A 22,282-nucleotide genomic window follows, 5' to 3' on the forward strand; every position below is an offset into this window, starting at 1 on the left:
AACAAGTTGGTCTGGAACAAGCCCAATTAGCTACTAATAACTTTCAGGCAGGCCTTAAGTACCCATTTGCTGTAGAAATTTAGGAAAATTAGAGGTACCAGACAGATGAAGAGTGAAGGTAGCAACAGTGCCCACTCAAAATCTACCACATACTGTGCCAGCAATGCATTGGTTTTACTGGCAATTCTCATACTAGGGTGATCTGTAAGTATTCAATATTTTGGGGGAAAAAGAATCATTGACACTGTTCAGTACTCTACCCCAAACATTTTCACCTTTTAGATTGCTGAGTCCATGTAGCAGTGGCATAATTTTTGAATTACTGACATGATTAAACATAAGATCTGTACTTAACCTGCACATTGCATTTTGGGTGTGATTTCCCAGTTCCTCTAAAAATGGAAACTCTCAGCAAAGAAATCTGTGTGTAAAATCTTGTAGTTGTTCAATTGGTCACATGTTACCTTTTAGATGGTAGGCTGATTTTCTTGATGAATCTGTTTCTCACTTCTGGCATAAAGCAATTTGCCAATCATATGCTATTCCCAATCATATGCAAAAATGTTACAGTACTCCTTGCTTTTTATTGGGCCATGCTTTGTTATATCTTTACAGGGGTCTAGTTATGAACCTGGTGAGATTCATGTAATATAAAACTCTTTGTTACTTTTCACTTAACCGTCTTTAATTTTGACCCCTGTATAGTGTACTTAGGTAACATTCTACCTCTGCATTTGTGTAAGTCTATATTTATCCTGGATGTAGGTTTACTTGCTGAGCTGGAAGGTTCATTTTCATGGAGACATGCATGAGTATTACTAGAAGCATGGCATTCCACCAGAACTCTATCAACAAACACATTGACTTGGATCCCATTTACCACCACCTGAGTAAAAGAACAGGGAATGACATCACTATAGGAAATTATGTCACCACAGGAAATGACATCACCAACCCAAGAAACTCAAAATATAAACAGAAAGCGGGCTACACCACAAGTGCTTCATTCAGAGGCTCACTGAAGATGTTACCTAGTATGGTGACGAAACGCCTGAAAATGAACCTTCCAGCTCAGCGAGCAAACCTACATCCAGAACCTCAACCTGAGCTACAAATCTTCTCAGAACTAGCTATATTTATCCACGTTAAGTGGCAGCTTCAAAGCGCATGCCTATTCCCTATTGCATTTAATATCATTTTATATTCCCTTGTCTTTTGCACTGGTTTGGTAAATTTCACTTTGACAAGTATGACTACTGGCACATTCTGAGGACCCCTTCGCCAGCCTCCAACACACCCCATTCACCTGGAGACCCAGTGCTGGTCTGTTACCCACCTCAACCTTTTTATTTCCAATTTCCGCCAAGACATTGACTGCCTCAACCTGTCCACCCCCCTCCCCCACTCCAACCTCTCACCCTCACAACACGTAGCCCTCCACTCCCTCTGCTGAAACCCCAACCTCATCATCAAACCAGTGGACAAGGGGGGTGTGCAGTGGTAGTTTGGCGCACTGACCTCTACACCGCTGAAGCCTGACGCCAACTCGAGGACACCTCCTACCGCCCCCTCAACCATGACCCCACCTCCCATCACCAAACCATCATCTCCCAGACGATACACAACCTCATCACCTCAGGAGATCTCCCACCCACAGCTTCCAACCTCGTAGTCCAGGAACCCCGCACCGCCCGATTCTACCTCCTTCCCAAGACTCACAAACCTGACTACCCCAGCCAACCTATCGTCTCTGCCTGCTCCTGCCCCACCGAACTCATCTCCACCCACCTCAATACTGTCCTATCCCCCCGGTCCAGGAACTCCCCACATACGTTCGGGACACCATCCATGCCCTCCACCTCCTCCAAGATTTCAGTTTCCCCAGCCCTCAATGCCTCACCTTCACCATGGATATCCAATCCCTCTACACCTCCATCCGCCATGACCAGGGCCTCCAAGTCCTCCGTGTCCTCCGTTTCTTCCTCTCCCGACATACCCACCAGTACTCTTCCACTGACACTCTTATTCGTTTGGCTGAATTGGTCCTCACCCTCAACAATTGCTCCTTCGAATCCTCCCACTTCCTCAGACAGAAAGGGTAGCCACGGCACCAACATGGGCCCCAGCTCTGCCTGTCTCTGTATCGGCTATGTAGAACAGTCTATCTTCTGCAGTTACACCGGCACCACTCCTCACCTTTTCCTCTGCTACATTGATGACTGCATCGGCGCCACCTCGTGCTCCCGCGAGGAGGTTGAACAATTCATCAACTTCACCAACTCATTCCACCCCGACCTTAAATTCACCTGGAATTCATCTCTGACACCTCCTTTCCCTTTCTGGACCTCTCCATCTCCATCAATGGTGACCGACTCAGCACTGACATTTTCTGCAAACCCTTCTCCCACAGCTACCTGGATTACACCTCCTCCCACCTTACCTCCGGCAAAAATGCTGTCCCATATTCCCAATTCCTCAACTTCTGTCGCATCTGCTCCCAGGAGGACCGATTCCACCACAGAACACACCAGATGGCCTTTTTCAAAGACTGTAATTTCCTCTCCCATGTGGTTGATGATGCCCTCCAGCGCATCTCATCCACATCCCGCACCTCCTCCCTCAAACCCCATCCTTCCAACATCAAGGACAGACCCCTCAGTCCTCACCTTCCACTCTACCAACCTCTGTATACATCACATCATCCTCTATCATTTCTGCCACCTACAAACAGACCCCCATCCACATTCCCTCCCCCCCATCCACATTCCCTCTCCCCCATCCACATTCCCTCCCCCCATCCACATTCTGTAAATACTGTGCCCTCCGCGACTACCTCATCAGATCCATGCCCCCCCCCCCCCTCCCCCCGCCCCCCCCCAACAATCCACCCTCCCCTCCCGGCACCTTCCCCTGCCACTGCAGGAATTGCAAAACCTGCGCCCACACCTCCCCCCTTTACCTCCATCCAAGGCCCCAAAGGAGCCTTCCACATCCGTCAAAGTTTCACCTGCACTTCCACATGTCATTTACTGTATCCGTTGCTCCCGATATGGTATCCTCTACATTGCAGAGCACTTCAGAGAACATCTCCAGGACACCCGCAACAATCAACCCCACCGCCCCCGTTACTCAACACTCCAACTCTCCCTCCCACTCTGCCGAGGACATGCAGGTTCTGGGCCTCCTCCATTGCTACTCCCCTACCATCCGACGCTTGGAGGAAGAATGCCTCATCTTCCGCCTCGGGACCGTCCAACCCCATGGCATCAATTTCCAAATTTCTCATCCCCCACCTTACCCCAATTCTAACCTTCCAGCTCACCACTGTCCTCATGACCTGTCCTACCTGTCCATCTTCCTTCCCACCTATCCACCCCACCCTCCCCTCTGACCTATCACCTTTACCCCCACCTCCATCCACCTATTGCACTCTCAACTACCTTCTCCCCAGCCCCACCCCCCCTCCTATTTATCTCTCCACCCCCAATACTCCCGGCCTCATTCCAGATGAAGGGCTTTTGCCTGATTCATCAATTTTTCTGCTTCTCTGATGCTGCCTGACCTGCTGTGCTTTTCCATCACTACACTCTTGACTCTGATCTCCAGCAGTGCTCACTTTTGCCACCTTTATTAGTCGAACAGCTTCAACATTTTCATGTTTAAAATTGTATATGTCTTTATGTATGCACGTAGATAATGATTCAGACACAATGAATCATATATTCCCATATTTATACAGGGAACATTTCTGCCTTATTCCTTCCCAATTTGTGCTAGGTCTGTCTGTTTTCCTAGGCATGATGTGGAAGTGCTGGTTTTGGACTGGGATGTACAACATTAAAAATCACACAACACCAGGTTATAGTCCAACAGGTTTATTTGGAAGTACAAACTTTCAGAGTGCTGCTCCTTCACCAGGTAGCTGTGGATCAGGACCATAAGACACAGAACTTATAGCAAAAGATCATAGTGTCATGCAACTAAAACGATATATTGAACAAACCTCGATTGCTGTTAAGTCTTTCATCTTGTAGAATGGGTTGCAGGTTTTGGTTCATTAGTATGTAAATCCCACATCCACTTGTAAGTCACATTCTAGAGATAAATTAAAGTTTTATTTTTAAAAAGTGACATCTCAGCAAAATAGAATGTATTACTTTTTGAGCAAAATAGAATGTACTTTGGAAATAGAACCAGTCTGACTCAAGATTGGGATACAGACAGACTGTAACCTCACACCTTTAATGCATTGTCTGAGCTGAGATGTCATTGTTTTCATTATAAAACCTTAAGTTATCTCGAAAATGTGGCTTAAAAGAAACTCTGGGATTTGCATATTAGTGAACCAAAACCTGCAACCTACTTTAAAAGGTGAAAGACTTAACAGCAATCTAGGTTTATTCAATATATCATTTTAATTGCATGACACTGTAATCTTTTGCTATAAATTCTGTGTCTTATGATCCATCTCCACAGAAGGGGCAGCACTCCGAAAGGTAATACTTCCAAATAAACCCATTAGACTATAACTTTGTGATTTTTAACTTTGTTTTCCGAGGTACATACAATGTTCAATCTGTGACACTTGACCGCTCATTGTCCATTGTAAATGCTACCATTCCTCTTTTCCTATCTCAGTCCGTGTTATTTGTTGTATTTTCAAATAGGCTAGTTTGGCTAATTTCATTCTGACATAATGTACAAGAGTAGACATTCTACCCTGCTTTTCATGCGACTAAGTTTATGACTAACTGAATTATTTGATTGTTTACAACCTATTTATTCGAGATCCTTTTCCTTCCTCTTCTAGTTTACTTAATTCTCAAAAGATTCTGCAGTCCCTCTTACTGTTGTTGCAGGTTTTGCATTTTTCAGGTTCAACCCACCTCTTTTGTGTTGGGTCACTTTAGTAGCAGATGGCTTTCATAATAATGAAATGGGGATTGTTATTTTGCACATTGGTACACATGTGACTTCCTTGTCCTGGCCAGTTGTTTTTTTTAACATTGTCCTGATTTGGGCAAGTCTTACACACTTCAATGCTGGCAAAGTCCACAGAGTGTTTTGAATGTGGAACTTGCTGCCTGACGCAGTAGTTGAGGTGACTGACGTAGCTGTATTTAATAAGAAGCTAGATACACACATTAGAAATGCAAGAATAGAGGAAATGTGAATGGAGCTAGACAAATGGTGGGAAGAGGCTCTTGTAGCGTGAAAACACTGGCATTGAATGTGTCATACTACATGACCTGTTCCTGTGCTGTAATGTGATGTAACACTTATTGAACCAGTTAAGTGACAGTATATTGTAAAGGACTTTGTAATTAGTCACTTCTGTGCTCTCCTAATTGATTTGTATTGTACAAATTAATTCACAGATGCATTGAGCTTACCTATAATTTGAACAACAACTGCTGAAACACAATGAAAATAGAATAAGTTATTCTTTGCTCGTAAAATATAGGGAATTTTTGCTGCCCAGGTGTGCAACTAATTTGTCAGTTGATTGACATTGAGGTGTCTGGGAACCCGCTTAACAATAGTAGCAAGAGGCAAAATAACAATTTGACTGAAGGAGAAACTAGAAAATTAATCAAAAATGTGTTAATGAATTGTCAATGAGGATTTCAATGCCTTTCTTGGCTGACCTCATTGAATTATTTGAAGTAGGAACAGAGTATGTAGAATGGAGGAGTAGCTGTAACATATCTCAATTTATACAAATTCTTAAATTGGGTATCTTACAACAGCCTAATGAATAACATGAAAACTTGAGAGAGTCGGGGGACAATTACTAGAATGGATGGCTAGTTGTTCGAAAGACAAAAAGCAGGAATAAAGAGAACCATTCAGAATTGCTGAATGTGTAAAGTGTGTTTCCCAATAGTATTGGTGTTGTGACAACAGTTGTTCACTTGTTTTATAACTTGTGTATGACACCAGGTTGGGATAAATAGTGAACACCAAGGAGATTTACAAGTTTCAATAAACTACTAATAATCTTGCAGAACGGGCATATAAATTTCAATTTTGGTAAGTATGAGATTGTATTTTGGTAAAATTTGGAGTAACTTATTATTTGGAAAATAACAATCTAAACGAGTGAATTTACCTGATTGAAACAAGTGAAAGATTGGAACATGAATGCTGTAGCAATTTATACCTTTTCAAATTGGCAACATTCACATCAATTGCTTGCAATCTTGAGTACTTGTAATCAAGTACTGCCAATTAAGCGCTTTTATCTTTGATATTCACTGTTGTAATGCAGTTAGCTCCTGCATATATGTCCTTCAGAGTCTGTTTCTCTTTGAAGTGAAGACTTGAAGTTGTGCTGTTCCTGTCGTTAAGATCTCTAGATCTCTTCAGTCTGTTTCCTTTTCCAGGTGTTTGATGCCTGGCTGATGTATATAGAGGAGCAGCGCAGGAAAAAGTTACGCATTGCAAAAGCAGTCCAAACCTATCGCAGTCACTTGCTAAGATTGGGTGTGGCTGCAATTCTTCAGTACACTTCTGACATGGTGCAGTTTCGCAGTCAAGTTGCAGCTGAGCATCAGATGAAGGTATGTCTGAAACAGAACCCTACCTCTCACAATTCTCCAAGAATCTTGGGAGTCTTTAATCAATGGTGTTTTCCAGGTGATAGTACTGTTCTTCCTCTGCTATAACTGTTGCATCTTTTCAGAAAAACTGTAAGGAATATTTTCTCGTCTCTGATACTTGTCATCATCAAGTATTCCTGGGTCAAGTGTAAACAATTTGAGGCTTCCTGTACTTGACCCCAGTTTTAGAAAACTTGTATTTGTGCAACCTTCTTACTTTCCAGTGCATGTGTAACAATAGACAAATAGCTGTACAGTCATGGTCTCCTTGGGATTCAACAGTGAAGAATGTGGAGTTGGGTGCATTATACCTCATTTGAGGCATCCCAAAATAATACATAGCATAGAGAATAGGCCATACATCTCTTTAAGTCAGCTATGCTGTTAATGATAATTTATTATCGCTGATTTTCCAACTCAATATCCTGGTCTTGCTTTTCCCCCATATCCTTTGATCCCTTTAACCCCAACTCCTGCTTGAAATCATACAATATTTTGGCCTCACCTGCATTCTAGAGTAGTGAATTCCACAGGCTCACCACACACACTGGGTGAAGAAATTTCTCCTCATCTCAGTTTTGATTAGATTACATTACAGTGTGGAAACAGGCCCTTCGGCCCAACAAGTCCACACCAACCCGCCGAAGTGCAACCCACCCATACCCCTACATTTACCCTTTACCTAACACTACGGGCAATTTAGCATGGCCAATTCACCTGACCTGCACATCTTTGGACTGTGGGAGGAAACCGGAGCACCTGGAGGAAACCCATGCAGACACGGGGAGAACATGCAAACTCCACACAGTCAGTCGCCTGAGGCGAGAATTGAACCCGGGTCTCCAGCGCTGTGAGGCAGCAGTGCTAACCACTGTGCCACCGTGTCAAATAGTTCTCAATAGCTTACCGCATATCCGGCTGGTTCGGGACTCCTCCAACATCAGGACTATTTTTCCTGCTTTTACCCTGTCTACTTCTGTTAGAATTTTATAGGTCTGTCAGAAATTTCCTCTAATCCTAACCAATTCCACCTCCCATTCATCAGTCCTGCCATCTTGAAACTCAGTCTGATAAACTTCACTGCAGTTCCTCTATGGCAAGAATATCCTTCTCCGATAAGGAGACCAAACCTGCACACAGTATTCCAGGTGTGGATTTATGGAAGCCCAGTATAACTGCAGCAAGGCATCCATGCTCCTGTACTTGAATCCTGTCACCGTGAAGGCCAATATACCATTTGCTTTCTTTATTGCCTGCTGGACCTGCGTGCTTACCTTCATTGACTGGTGTACGAGGGCATCCAGGTCTTGTTGCACACTCCCCTCTCTCAATTTACGGTCATTCAGATGTCTAAATGGCTATCTTGCTGCTGCAGAACATTTCAAAATGTTCATTTGTTAAACGGTTTCCCTTCAGCTTGAAACAGTTTAGTGCTCATTCGAACCCCAAGCTGACAATCACCCAGCAAAAGCAAAGGACCACCTGGGACTTCAGACTGTATATCTCATTAATCAGTGAAGGATGAATTACTGCCAATTAAGGTACAAAAAGGGAAAGACAGTCTTTGATGTTTAATGATGCTTGGTCATCCCAAATTGTTTTACTGCATGAAGTGCTTTTTGAAGTCAAGTTACTGGCATAATCTAAGAAACACGGCAGTTAATTTAAACATTCCAAGCTCTCTCAACTGGCAATGTAATAATGACCAGGTTACCTGTTTTAAATTATGTTGGTTGAGGAACAGTTGACTTGAACACCAACATGATATCAGCCTGAGGATTCCCCTTTGCATCTTTAAGTCATGCCGTGGCATCGTTTGCATCGACCTGAGAGGAAAGCCACGGCTTCAGTTTAATGTCTCATCTGAAAGACAGCACCTCCAACAGTACAGCGCTTTCTTAATTTTTTGTACTATGTACTTGTAATTCCATGTCATATGCTGGAGTGCAAATACAGATTTTTGTGCTCAGATTTGCGAAGATGGAAGAATGGATTGAATTTTTACTAGAAAAGTCACCACATGATAATGACATATGGCTACTTGTACAAAAATTAGAGGCATGATTAGGAAATTATGAGATGTACTTTGAGATGTGCACATGTCCTGACAGGCAGTTTTCTATGGAGAAATGAACAGGGACAAGGAAGATTGAACCAAGAGAAAGAATGAAAGGCTAAAGAAGAAAAAAGAGATATTTACAAATTTTAAATTAGAAGCATTCACTGCTTGCGGTAATGAGATTGAAAAGTTTAAATTATCACTTTAATGAAGCAGAAAGGTTTGTTGGTATTTCATGAACAAATGGAAATGCTATTAATATGTGTTTTAAAAAGGTCCTTGTACTCTTAATCATCAACAACTTTGTACAGTGAGTTAAATGTGAATTAATGTGTAAATCCAGCAGGTTCTTAAAACTAATGTGAGATCTAAGAGTGTATAAGTTGACCAGTAATTTCTGGAAATCTACAACTTTGTTTCTCTTAGTCCGCTGAATTTGCTGATCAGTTCATACATTATTAAAGGAGTGCTGCATTAAAGTGAATCCATTTTACACAAGATTATGCCCTCTTCCTCTCAACTATATGATCTTCTAGAGCCATCCAAGTTGTTTGAAACCATGTGATTTTTGTGCTCTTCATAAAGTTCACCAAACACAAAGTGGATTTTCTGAAGTTTGTGCAATCTATTAATTGTAACACGTGTTGCTTAATTCTACCTTCATTGTACTTCAAATATGTCTCCACAGACTGCATATAGCCTCCATCAGGTTGTCTATCGCTGTGCTATGACCTGGAAACAAAAAGCGCTCTGCAAGAGGGAGAGGTCAAAGCACAAGTCCTGTGCTGTGACACGCAAAAAATCTGTGGCTTTCAGGCTTCCAGTTTCTGAAGTTTGTAAAGAGAATAGTGTCAGTATGAAAACTGGGATCTTGAAGAGTGAACCAAAGGAAAGGTTTTCAAAGGTTGCAGCGAATCCCATCAGATATGATGGTTTACCAACAACGCTGCCTGATTCGGACGTGGATTTCACCAATTTGTAAGTGAAGTAATTTATATTTCAGTTTGTGTGGTAAGCCCTTTGACTCTAAAGTTAATTCAGTGACTTCCTGTCAGGATACATTGGGACATTGTTATTGATCTGAAGTGATTCATAAGTTGAGAACGTGTGGAGAAACCTGGAAATTAGAAGAGAGAATTCCCACAAACTGAATAAATTACATTTGAAAAGCTATTGTAACTCTGCTTTTTCCAGAAAAAAATGGATCCGAGATGTTTTGGGAAATCAGGTCTTCGTCATATTGCAGCCTCATGTGTGTGAGATTATCCATGTGGTTGTGTTAAGCTTCCTGAAAACCTGGTCTCCTCATATTGGAACATTGGAACGTGAGGTGATTCTTTGTCAGTTGAGGTAGATAAAATCAGCTACGATCTAATTTAATGGTGGAACAGTACTGAAGGGCATAATTCTGCTCCTACATTTTTGGTCCTACATAACAAAGAAAATACGGACTCCACACCTCTGGGGTAAATTATATTATTCAACTTCCTCATTAATGGACCAGGAACACCATTGGCACAGAGTTGTGATGGGCTTTGAGCATCTAGAGAATAATCTATACTGCAATATTCTGAAATGATTCAGAAGGCAGAAACTTCATTATAAACTATATAGAGGAAAGACTATGGAAACTATCTTTTGAAGATTAATGCAGTCCTCCATTTTATTAATAGACCCCCTGCATGTTCGATAAGGTTACAGCCAAGAAAGCCAGGGTTCCTATTTGAATCACTGCAAAAAAAGGATCTCCTGCACAGGAGCAACAACAGGTATGTATGTCCAAGGGATGAACTCCTCAAAATTGTTGATCGATTGTTGGTTTGTTTGTGGGCTTCTCTCGTGAACCTAAGTAAAACAAGAGCATTTACTGCATGTTATCTGTCATCACTCTAACATTGCCTACTGATTAACTCCAACATTTTCCTTTTCCTCCCCTCACCTTTCTGTGCCCCGATCTCCTTTCCCCTTTTCCATCCACTGCCATTTTTCTTTCCTGTTGTATCCTGCAACTCCCCTCTGAAAATGAATTTGATCATGTTTCATTGTATTTGACTTAGCTTCGACACTTAATGTCTAAGCTACAGTTAGTTGAATGAATAGACTGTGTTGTTTCACTACAAGCATCATGTTGTCACCTTGTTGATTCTATCATTCATGCCTCTACAACTTATGAACTAACCTCCCAGAAGCTGGTTGCTAACAATAGACTGCTCTCCAGCCTTGTTTGCGATCTCGCCTCATTGTCACTGTCTGCTGTTTCCTATTTTGATGCCTTTAATGAGTGGTCCTTAAGCAACAAAAGGCCCTCTCCTTATTGACACACACTTTCTCAATATGGTCTATCGCCTGAAGTAACCTGGAATTTACTGACTTCATTTGTAATTGTTCTAGCTACGGTACAAATCTGCACACTGTTTCTGAAACAAAAGACCATAATCATATGAGATTAAATCAATCCCAATTTTATGTGCATATTTACAAAACAATAGGGTATTGCACACATTGTCTCCAACATTTTCCCCTCTTGTCCCAATTTATCTTTCTCTTTTTCCCTATTCTTCTCATGATCTTTCTTCCTACTTCTCTCTTCCTCCCCTCCCCTTCCTGATCAAAAAGAGTGAAGTTTGTACTCACCGGGGGAGTTAATTAATAAAGACCTGGGAGCATTTATTAAGAGGTATTAATTGAAATATCTTCAAATAATGTTCATCCAACAAAGCAGACAGAAGAACTCAAGTAAAACACATAAAATTCTGGAACTAATCAACATCTGTTAAGAGAAAGACGCATCTATTTAACTCTTCACAGGTGCTACCTGACTCACTGAAGTTTGCCAGCATTTTCGGTTTTATTTCAGATTTCCAATATCTGCATATTTTACTTCTGCAACAAAATTCAGTGTTTTTCCCTGTCTCACCTCCTCTAATTTTAGACTTTCACAATTGAGGTTTGCAAGTGTGGGAAAGGAGCCTCCTCTGAGAAGTGTTTTATTGTTAACAAACAGCATCAATGTGTTTAATGTGTCAGTGCAACAAAAGCCTTTAAAACGCTTGAACACTGATGGTTTCACGGACCTTTGAGACTGTGTGTTACTGCCTAAAGCGAATGCTATATATTCTGGGCATATTAATCCAGAAACTCAGCTAATGTTCTGGGGACCCAGGTTCAAATCCCACCATGGGATTTTAATATAAATTCCATTTTAAACATTTGAATATGAATTCCATTTTAAATATTTGGAATTAAGAATCTAATGAAACTATTATTGATTGTCGGAAATACCCATCTGGAAATCTGCCGTCCTCACTTGATCTAGCCTACCTGTGACTCTAGAATCACAGCAATGTGGTTAACTCTCAACTATTCTCTGAAAAGGCCCAGCAAGTCACTCAGTTAGTCAATTGTTACAAAGTCTCAACAAAGAAATGAAACTGGGCAGACCACTTGGCATCGACCTCAGCCCTGGAAATGACAATGGTGAAAACGACTCTGTTGATCCTCCAGAGTCTTTCTTACAGGAAACCAACAAGAAGGAAAAACATACTTGATCTCATCCTCACCAGTGTGCCTACTGCAGATGCATCTGGCAATGATACTATCAGTAAGAGTGACCATCATACAATCTGTGTGGAGATGATGGCCTATCTTCACATTGAGAACACCTTCCATTGTGTTGTGTGGCACTAGCACTGTGCTAAATGGGACAGACTTCAAACAAAACGAGCAATTCAAGATCGAGCATCCATGAGGTGCTGTGGGCCATCAACAGCAGCAGAATTATACTCGCACAATCAACAACCTCATGGCTCGGCATATCCCCCATTCAATCATTACCAACAAGCCAAGGGATCAATCCTGGAAAGTGCAGGAAGAAATTCCAGGAGCAGAATTGGGAATACCTATAAATGAGGTGTTAATCTACTGAAGCTGCCAAACAGCATAAACAGCAAGTGATAAGACAGAGCTAAGTGATCCCACAACCAATCTAAGCTCTGCCACACCCAGTCATCAATAGTAGTACATAATTAAACAACTCACTGGAGGAGGAGGAGGCTCTACAAATATCCCCATACTCAATGATGCCTAACACATCTGGATAAAAGATAAGGCTGAAAATTTGCAACAATCTTTAGCCAGAAGTGCTGAGCGGATGATCTCTGCCATTACAGATGCCAATCTTCAGCCAATTCAGTTCACTCCACGTGATATCAAGAAACGGTTGGAGGCAAGGATACTGCAAAGTTATGGGCCCTGACGTCATTCTGGCAATAGTACTGAAGACTAACCCAGCCAATTATCACTCATCAGTATATTCTCAATCATCAGTAAAGTGATGGAAGGTGTCATCAACAGTGCTGTCAAATAGTATCTCCATAGCATAAACCTGCTCACTGATGCCCAACTTGGGCTCCCCCAGGGCCACTCACTCCTGACCTCATTATAGCCTTGGTCCAAGCATGGACAAAAGAGCTGACTTCCAGATGTGAGGTGAGAGTAACAGCCCTTGACGTCAAGGCCGTATTTGACCAAGTGCGGCATCAAGTAGCCTGGGCAAAACTGGAGTTAATGAAAATCGGGGAAAGCTCTCCACGTGTTGGAGTCATACCTGGCACATAGGAAGCTGGTTTTGATTATTGGAGGTCAGTCATCTCCACAGGAGTTCCTTCAATGATCTTCCCTCCAACATAAGGTCAAAAGTGGGGATGTTAGCTGATTATTGCACAATGTTCAGCACCATTCATCTCTCCTCAGATACTGAAGCAGTCCATGTTCAAATGCAGAGGTTGTGGGCATTAGTTGTATGGCAGAGATTTGCAAAAAAAGAACAAACATACAGTTTTGCAGAGCCTTGGAGGACCTTGTGATACTTCAAAGCATTTTACTACCAAATAAGTAGCTTTGAAGTGTATCTGAAACCTTTAGAGAGAATCCTGAAACCATGACCTTCTGATTTAGAGATATCTGTGCTACCAACTGAGCCATGGCTGCACCACCAAACTGGAGCTACTGCAGGAATGATAAACTTGTGACCCTTTCTGTACATTCAAGCAGTTAGTAAAATCTTCTGGGGCACCAATGAATAAAAGGCAGAAATCCTGCCAGTGTTTTGATTCATACGTATCTCTTGATTATCGTCATTAAAATAGATGGTCTGTTCATTTGGAATCTGTCTGTGTCCAAGACCATACCACTTCCCCCTACAGCTGTTACTTTAAAAACTGTAAATTAAGTTTTAAAATTTTGGTGATGTAAAATGTGTGGTCTAAATGGAATTTTTAAAATTATTTCTTTAATCTGCATATTTTTGATTTCACATGTTTGAATTGAGTTTATTATTTATTATGATCCTCCACTTTAATTGGATTTTCTTTCCGCTTTCTATTGTGAAGAGTCACCACCTTCCTGTAGTTCTCATGCATTGCTTTGATTCTGTGGGAGCTTAGATTTGAACTATCTGTTTACAGTTCTGGTTAATTATTTGATGATGAAGGTCATCTCAACCTAGCCTAGCCTGATCTGATCTTGTCCATCACTACAAGGACTACTGGTGAACAATCAGCAATGAAGATCCTGGTGGAGTTTAATTTTCCTCCCTATATCCAGGAAATTTGGACCTTGTAGAACTTACCCATCTCTCTGACTGAGTTCAGCCAACTTGGTTCATAAAAGGAATCAAATGCAATGGGTTGACTGAAATATAGTGTCTTCGTCCAGGTGCTGGTATTGAAGTTCTGTCTTGGTAAAAACGAGGACTGCAGATGCTGGAAACCGGAGTCTAGATTAGAGTGGTGCTGGAAAAGCACAGCAGGTCAGGCAGCATCCGAAGAGCAGGAAAATCGACATTTCGGGCAAAAGCCCTTCATCAGGAATAGAGGCAGGGTGCCTGCAGAGTGGAGAGATAAATGAGAGGGGGGTGGGGATAGGGAGAAAGTAGCATAGAGTACAATAGGTGAGTGGGGGTGGGGATGGAGGTGATAGGTCAGAGAGGAGGGTGGAGTGGATAGGTGGGAAGGACGATAGGCAGGTAGGACAGGTCATGAGGATGGTGCTGAGCTGGAAGGTTAGAGCTGGGGTGAGGTGGGGGAAGGGGAAATAAGGAAACTGGTGAAGTCCACATTGATGCCCTGGGGTTGAAGTGTTCCGAGGTGGAAGATAAGGTTCTTCCTCCAGGTGTCGGGTGGTGGAGGAGGCCCAGGACCTGCATGTCCTTGGCAGAGTGGGAGGGGGAATTGAAATGTTGGGCCACAGGGTGGTGGGGTTGATTAGTGCGGGTGTCCCGGAGATGTTCCCTAAAGCGCTCTGCTAAGAGGCGTCCAGTCTCTCTAATGTAGAGGAGACTGCATCGGGAGCAACGGATATAATAAATACAATAAATTTGATGGGTGTGGAAGGCTCCTTTGGGGCTTTGGATGGAGGTGAGGGAGGAGGTGTGGGCGCAGGTTTTGCAATTCCCGCGATGGCAGGGGAAGGTGCCAGGACGGGAGGGTGGGTTGTAAGGGGGTGTGGACCTGACCGGGTAGTCACAGAGGGAACGGTCTTTGCATCTTTGCAGAAAGTGGAAAGGGGTGGGGAGGGAAATATATCCCTGGTGGTGGGGTCTGTTTGGAGGTGGCGGAAATGTCTTTGAATGATGTGGTTTATGCGAAGGTTGGTAGGGTGGAAGGTGAGCACTGGGGGGGGGGGGGGGGGGGGGGTGTTCTGTCCTTGTTACGGTTGGAAGGGTGAGGTTTGAGGGCGGAGGGGCGGGATGTGGACGAGATGCATTGGAGGGCATCTTTAACCACGTGGGAAGGGAAATTGCGATCTCTAAAGAAGGAGGCCATCTGGTGTGTTCTGTGGTGGAACTGGTCCTCCTGGGAGCAGATCCGGCGGAGGTGGAGGAATTGGGAATACGGGATGGCATTTTTGCAGGAGGTAGGGTGGGAAGAGGTGTAATCCAGGTAGCTGTGGGAGTCGGTGGGTTTGTAAAAACAAATGTCAGTGTCAAGTCGGTCGTCATTAATGGAGATGGAGAGGTCCAGGAAGGGAGGGAAGTGTCAGAGATGGTCCAGGTGGTCTCCACTCTGCAGGCACCCTGCCTCTATTCCTGATGAAGGGCTTTTGCCCGAAACGTCGATTTTCCTGCTCCTCGAATGCTGCCTGACCTAATGTGCTTTTCCAGCACCACTCTAATCTAGACTCTTGAGGTTCTGTCTTGTTTATTATGTATTGTATGAGAGTTATTCATGAATAGATAGAAACAATGTCATTATCTGGTAGAAAATATCACTTTTTTTAAGATTTACCCATCTGTAAACTTGACACTAGTGGGTGATATTGAGCATTTTGCTTAATTGAGGAACCACTTTGACAGCTTCTCACTGAAAGAGATGCAGTTGATCAGGGAACACCTCTCGTAGGAAATGTTAGTGCTGTATTGTGTCACAATTCCCAGGCTCAATCCTTAGGTGAGTCAGCCACTCTGCAGCAGTGTTCTAGGCTACCCAGTGGGTTATTGGTCAGTGACAGTGAGAGTGAGTTGGGAGTTAGTTTTCAAGCAGGTCAGTCAGAATCCTCATTCCTGATAACTGCTTAGCAACTCCAGGAGATTGCTGGTGTGTGTATACGCAAGGACAGGTGTGAAAATAAGATGGAGTGGCTCTCCGAAGTGTAGCCGCCTGCCATTCACTGTTTGTCAAGTCTGAGAGGAACAGAGGGAGGGATGACAGCACAAAATAAAATTGAAGGGCCTTTCAAGTTGAGGCGTACTTGAGTATCCCCTGTGAGTAAGAAGGCAGTGCTGTGTTGTATAATTAGCTCACTCTTAACTAAACAGGATGCAGACCAAACCAGATCTCTGAGTAACACAGGAAGATAATTGGTTCCATAAACTGTGGAAAATGCAGTCAGTGCTTTCCACTGCTTGTAGGAAGAGGCAGCATCCATCTAAAGATTGGAAATTTCTTCTTACTAGCACTATTTTGTTCAGTCGGCTGGGAGCCAGTAGTTGCCTTTAAAACCACTTCACCTTCAACGACAAGACCTACAAACAAATCAACGGGATACTTATGGGATCACCAAAATCAAACTCTTTGCAGAAGCAGTGATGCAGAGGTTAGAACGAACAACCCTTCCCACGATCCAGCCTAAGCTTTGGGTCCGCTATGTGGATAACACCTTTGTTATCCCAAAACGTAACAAAATAGAAGAAACCCACAAACGACATCCTTACTGGTATAAACTTCACCCAAGAGGAAGAGAACAACAACAGACTCCTCTTCCTCCACATCACTGTAGAATGCAAAGCCAATGGAGAGCTGCAGACCAGTGTTTACAGGAAAGCCACACACACTGACCAAATACTCAACAGGCACAATCATCCCAATACCCACAAATGGAGCTACATCAGGACATTATTTAAATGAGCCACAACACACTGCAGCATCCAGGAACTACGGGAAGCTAAGGAAAAACACCTGTACGAGGTAATCAGGAATAATGGGTACCCGATAAGCGCAATCCACCGATTCCTGCACAACAGACCTAAACATGAACACACAACATGCCCAGAGACTCTCGCCACCCTGCCATACATTAAGACATTTCTGAGATGACAACCAGGCTATTTCTGCCTGTAGGCATCATGGTAACCTACAAACCACCCACCACTCGGAAACAACTGATAAATTTATAAGACCCCATACCAACAACCAGGGGATCAAACGTCATATACAAAATACCCTGCAAGAACTGCAACAAACATTCCATTGGACAGACAGGCAGGAAACTAGCCACCAGGATGCATGAGCACCAACTAGCCACTAAAAGACATGACCAATTATCATTAGTATCCTTATGCACAGATGAAGAGGGACACCAGTTCAACCGGGACAATACATCCATCGTGAGATGGGCTGAACAAAGACACGCGTGGAAATTCCTCGAGTCCTGGCATTAATCCGGGACTCCATTAACAAACATATTGATTTGGACCTCATTTACCAACCTCTTAGAAACAGAACCTGATATCACCCAACACAACAGACCAAGACACACAAATAGCAAGCGGGAGAGAACACCAGTGCTTCATCAGAGGTTCACTGATGATTTTACCTGGCATGGTGACAAAACATCTGAGAACATATCTACCAGCTCAGCTAGCAAACTTACAACCTGAACCTCTATATAGTCTGTGAGGGTTGCTGTTCTGAAATTGTATACTTACAGTGCGCAATTGCAGCGACATCAGAATCTTGGTGGGTTAGGATTCCAGTGGGAATTGACACTTGGTGAGTTTGAATTCTAGTGGGTATAGACTTTGTGGTCGAAATTCCAGTAGGTGTGGCTAATTATATGGTTTGTTTTCAACACTGACCGTAGTTTCCAAATGCTATCTGCCAATAGACTATTCAGATTCATGTTGATGTACTGAATTACTCATACACCACAATTAATTTAAAATCATTACTTTATTGGTTTCAGCGGCAGTACCTTGGACTCCACAATGTCAGCAATGACAGATTTGTCAGTAGCCAGAATGGAGACTTCGGTACAAAGCAAACCCATTGACACACGGGGTCACACCAGTCTAAGTGTCCACTCTGAGAAAAATGGTGCTGCCAGTCAGTCATTGCGGTTTGCAGAAGAGACAGGGAATCTCCAAATGATGCTGTCACAGGGCTTCTTTCCCTTTGCCCACTTTGTTCCTTCAAGGGCAGCCAAGGATAGCCAGGAACAACCCGTGCATAAGGAACTCCTGCTGCCCCCGTCTGCATTCCTGTTACCTGGGAAAGAGAATGTGAATGTAAGACTGTTACTCATCTGTGTGTTGTGTTTGTGAGTCACCTTCTCTCTCTAGAAATACTGATTCTTGTCGTTTATCCCAATTAACGTGACACCCACTTGACATCTAATCTTGGTGCACATTCCATTTATGAAAACTCAAACATTATATCCCAGTTTATCTACTCCTGTATTCTCTCACTTCCTCAGGCTGACTACTGAAGTGCAAAATACTGGTTTGAGTATCAAAGCAGAACCTATTGCTTCAGTCTAATAGCATAGCAGCTCATCATGTAGAGAGAATAATGACTATTAATGACCTATATCTCACCAATATGTGACTCCATATACAAATCCTTTGTGGTCAGGGTAGTTTATATGAGTCTGTGATTAGCTGTTATTGGATTGTAAACCATGAGTATTTATATGAGAAACTGTGAATATACAATAGCCTAACATCATTTCTATAAAGTACACAACAAGCTTTAAAGTTTGAAGACTTTTATTGTAATAAACACATTAAAAGCAACACTAAACACTATACAGTCAGCAGCTTGTACTCTGTCTGCAGACAAGCGGTCCTCATTTAGTTATAAACATGATTGAAAATTTCCCACTCCTGTTATCTCTTATTCTTCACCTTAATTGGCGAATCAGTCTCAGGGGCTGACTTCCTTTTCCTTTGTCAGCTGGGTCACGTCCATTCCCCGAACTGTGAGAATTAGACTGGGGATTGCTTCCCTCTAACCCCTGCAAGGTCAATCTTCCATTCTACTTTAAATCTTCATAAGTTCTCTCTTTCGTTTTTACACAAATTCTTACTGCTTTCTGCATAGTGAACATTTCCTTTGCTTCAGGTCCATGACTTACAGTTTCTGCCTCCTCCTTTTCTGACTTTCAGACAGCTGCACACAGGTTCATGTTTTTAAAGTTCACCGATAGGTTAGGAAACGTGCAACCGAGAACTATAGTGACTATCTATTGACTATCCCTTTCAAAGTCCAGCTCCATGACAATCTGGGCCCTGCATTCAGCTAGAAATGCTAACATATATGTTGTATCTTGAAATTGAAGTACAGCTTGAAGTATAACTATTTATAAAGCTTGATGTTCCAAACATATCCTCTGTGAAGACTAACAGTCTACCTGTCTTGTCACTAAAGTCTTTACAGCAATGACTGGTTTAAAAGTCATTGATTATGAAGTGTGTTGGAATGAGTTAAGGGTTTGTTACCATTATAAATGGACATTCTCCCCTTGAATTGGAAGTTGCTGAGTCAGCGAGAACTGGGAGGTGTGAAGCAGTTGTTCCCAGCTGGGGTATAGTGAAGACAGCTGGCCCCAGTATTCTCCTATATACACATAGGTAGTTCTTTGTTTCTGTCAGTGAATGATTTCTGTAGAAGCAGCCCAGGGCTTCTAACTTTTCTCTTTTACACACTGATGATGAGTTTTATTATACCTGAGAATGGTAATTCTTGAGGGTCTCTTAAAGCAAATTACTCTCAAATGCACTTATTGTCAGCATTCAAAGTAGTTAGAGTCATAGAGATGTACAGCATGGAAACAGACCCTTCGGTCCAACCCGTCCATGCTGACCAAATATCCCAACCCAATCTAGTTCCACCTGCCAGCACCCAGCCCATATCCCTCCAAACCCTTCCTATTAATATACCCATCCAGATGCCTTTTAAATGTTGCAATTGTGTTAGCCTTCACCACTTTCTCTGGCAACTCATTCCATACATGTACCACCCACTGTGTGAAAAAGTTGCCCCCGGGTCTCTTTTTTAAAAAAAAATATCTTTCCCCCCCCCCCCAGGGAAAAGACTTTGCCTATTTATCCTATCCATGCCCCTCATGATTTTATAAACCTCTATAATGTCACCCCTCAGCCTCCGATGCTCCAGGGAAAACAGCGCTATCTTTGTAAATCTTTTCTGTACTCTGTCAAATTTTGCAACATCTTTCCGATAGGAAGGAGACCAGAATTGCACGCAATATTTCAACAGTGGCCTAACCAATGTCCTGTACAGCCGCAACCTGACCTCCCAACTCCTGTACTCAATACTCTGACCAATAAAGGAAAGCATACCAAACGCCTTCTTCACTATCCTATCTACCTGTGACTACTTTCAAGGAGCTATAGTTCTATTAGCCATCAATGGTTTCCAGGAAAGTCAAAGGTCAACCTGACATGCTGGAAATTCAGTCGATGAAGAATCATTATCAGAGTTCTGAATATTGAGCGAGTCTGAGTAATATCCTTTTCAAAATTCCTTGTTAGTTACAGCTGTTCAAGTATAATATATTGTGAAGCATTTTGAGATGTATCTGAGAGAAATATGAGACACTGTATTACGTGAGTTCTTTCAACCAGAAGGGATGTGGATCTCCCTGAATGTTCCTCCTTTACTTTTAGATAAACATGGAGCAGGACAGGCACAGTCACATTGCTGATGCTGAGCACATTCACAAGGATGAGAAAGGTTTGAGTTGGCAGTCACCCACAAATCCACAGCTGCTCTCTCAAGATGAATTTAGGATCAGGCCTGGATGTCGCAGTGTGTTTTCTCAGGACACAGGTAAATGAATAACTACCAGGCATATTTTTAATGAATAAAATTTATTGATTTTTGATTTTAATCAGTAATTACAGAAGGTAATGTTTAAAATGAGATGGTATCCAGTCAATACAATGTCAACATGACATCTCTTTGCTGTCCCAGCCAAAGTCCATCACATGTCAGCTTGACTCTGTGGTAACTCTCCTTTCTTGGAGTTACTCGGTCATGATTTCATTCTAGGAAATGTGCATCATATCTGGACCTTCATTTGGTTCAGTAGTGGACCACAAGATGTAGGAGCAGAAGTGGGTACGCAGCCCAGCTGGTCTGCTCCACCATTCATTGACTTCATGGCTTTCCTAATAATCTCCAACTCTATTTTCTTGCTTTTTCCCCATAACCCTTGATTCCCTTACAGATTAAAAATCTGTCTATCTCAGTCTTGACTATACTTAATGGCCCAGCCTCCACAGACCCGTGTGGTAAAGAATTCCATAGATTCACTATCCTTTCAGAGATGAAATCTGTCTTAAATGGGTGACTCATTATCCTGAGGTTATGCCCTCTGGTCCTAGACTTTCCCACAAGGGGAAACAACTTTACCACATCTACCCTGTCTAGTCCCCTAAGATTCCTGTATGTCTCAGAAAAGTTGCTTGTTATTCAAAAGAAGGAGCATTTTGGATGAAACATGAAAACAGAGGCCTTGTTTTATCTGTTCAGTTGAAATTAAAGGAAGCAATGATTCTATCTTGAAGAAGAATGTGTGCAGGAAATCTCCATATCTTGCCCCATCATTTATTCCACAGTTAATGTTACCACTGCACCGTATGTGGAGTCTTGCTGTGGTCAAATTGACTGCTGCATTTGCTCAAACCAAAGATGGCTTTACGTCAAAAGCAATTGTTTTGAAACTTTGGAACATCTGATCTTGGGGAGAGGTCCTCCTGTAGATACAAAGCATTCCCTCCTTTCTCCCTCCCTGATGTGCTCCAGCCTTTGATGTATTACTTCTGGAAATCTCCTGCTGTTTGGATGAGCAGTCTAAAATTCAATCATGAATTCACATCCTTCAAAACCAGCAACTTCAAACCCAAACTACAAGTAAAAATATGAAGTGCAATTAGCACTGAGTGACCTGGGCTGGATTATCATGTCTTTGCAGTTCTAATTGGCCCCTGGTTAGTTTCATTACTCTGGTTGAGGGCTTTTAAGATATCAACTATAACAGACTGGTATTTTAACACATGAACTCGCCTACTGATTTTTGTGCTTCTGTTCCGTGCTGAGTT

At 42.5% G+C, this 22,282-nt stretch overlaps 1 protein-coding gene across 1 annotated transcript in view; it reads left to right on the top strand.

The window, feature by feature from the left end:
- The window catches only part of sfi1 (SFI1 centrin binding protein), a 138,869-nt gene that overhangs the window by 101,144 nt on the left and 15,443 nt on the right, over nt 1-22,282 (top strand). Inside the window, exons 25-29 of the mRNA XM_072587076.1 lie at nt 6,387-6,563; nt 9,350-9,639; nt 10,335-10,430; nt 18,124-18,445; nt 20,846-21,008. Coding sequence (XP_072443177.1) covers nt 6,387-6,563; nt 9,350-9,639; nt 10,335-10,430; nt 18,124-18,445; nt 20,846-21,008 — 1,048 coding nt within the window. The remainder of the gene's footprint in view (nt 1-6,386; nt 6,564-9,349; nt 9,640-10,334; nt 10,431-18,123; nt 18,446-20,845; nt 21,009-22,282) is intronic.

Source organism: Chiloscyllium punctatum, chromosome 17, assembly GCF_047496795.1.
Source record: "Chiloscyllium punctatum isolate Juve2018m chromosome 17, sChiPun1.3, whole genome shotgun sequence".
Taxonomy (NCBI): Eukaryota; Metazoa; Chordata; class Chondrichthyes; order Orectolobiformes; family Hemiscylliidae; genus Chiloscyllium; species Chiloscyllium punctatum.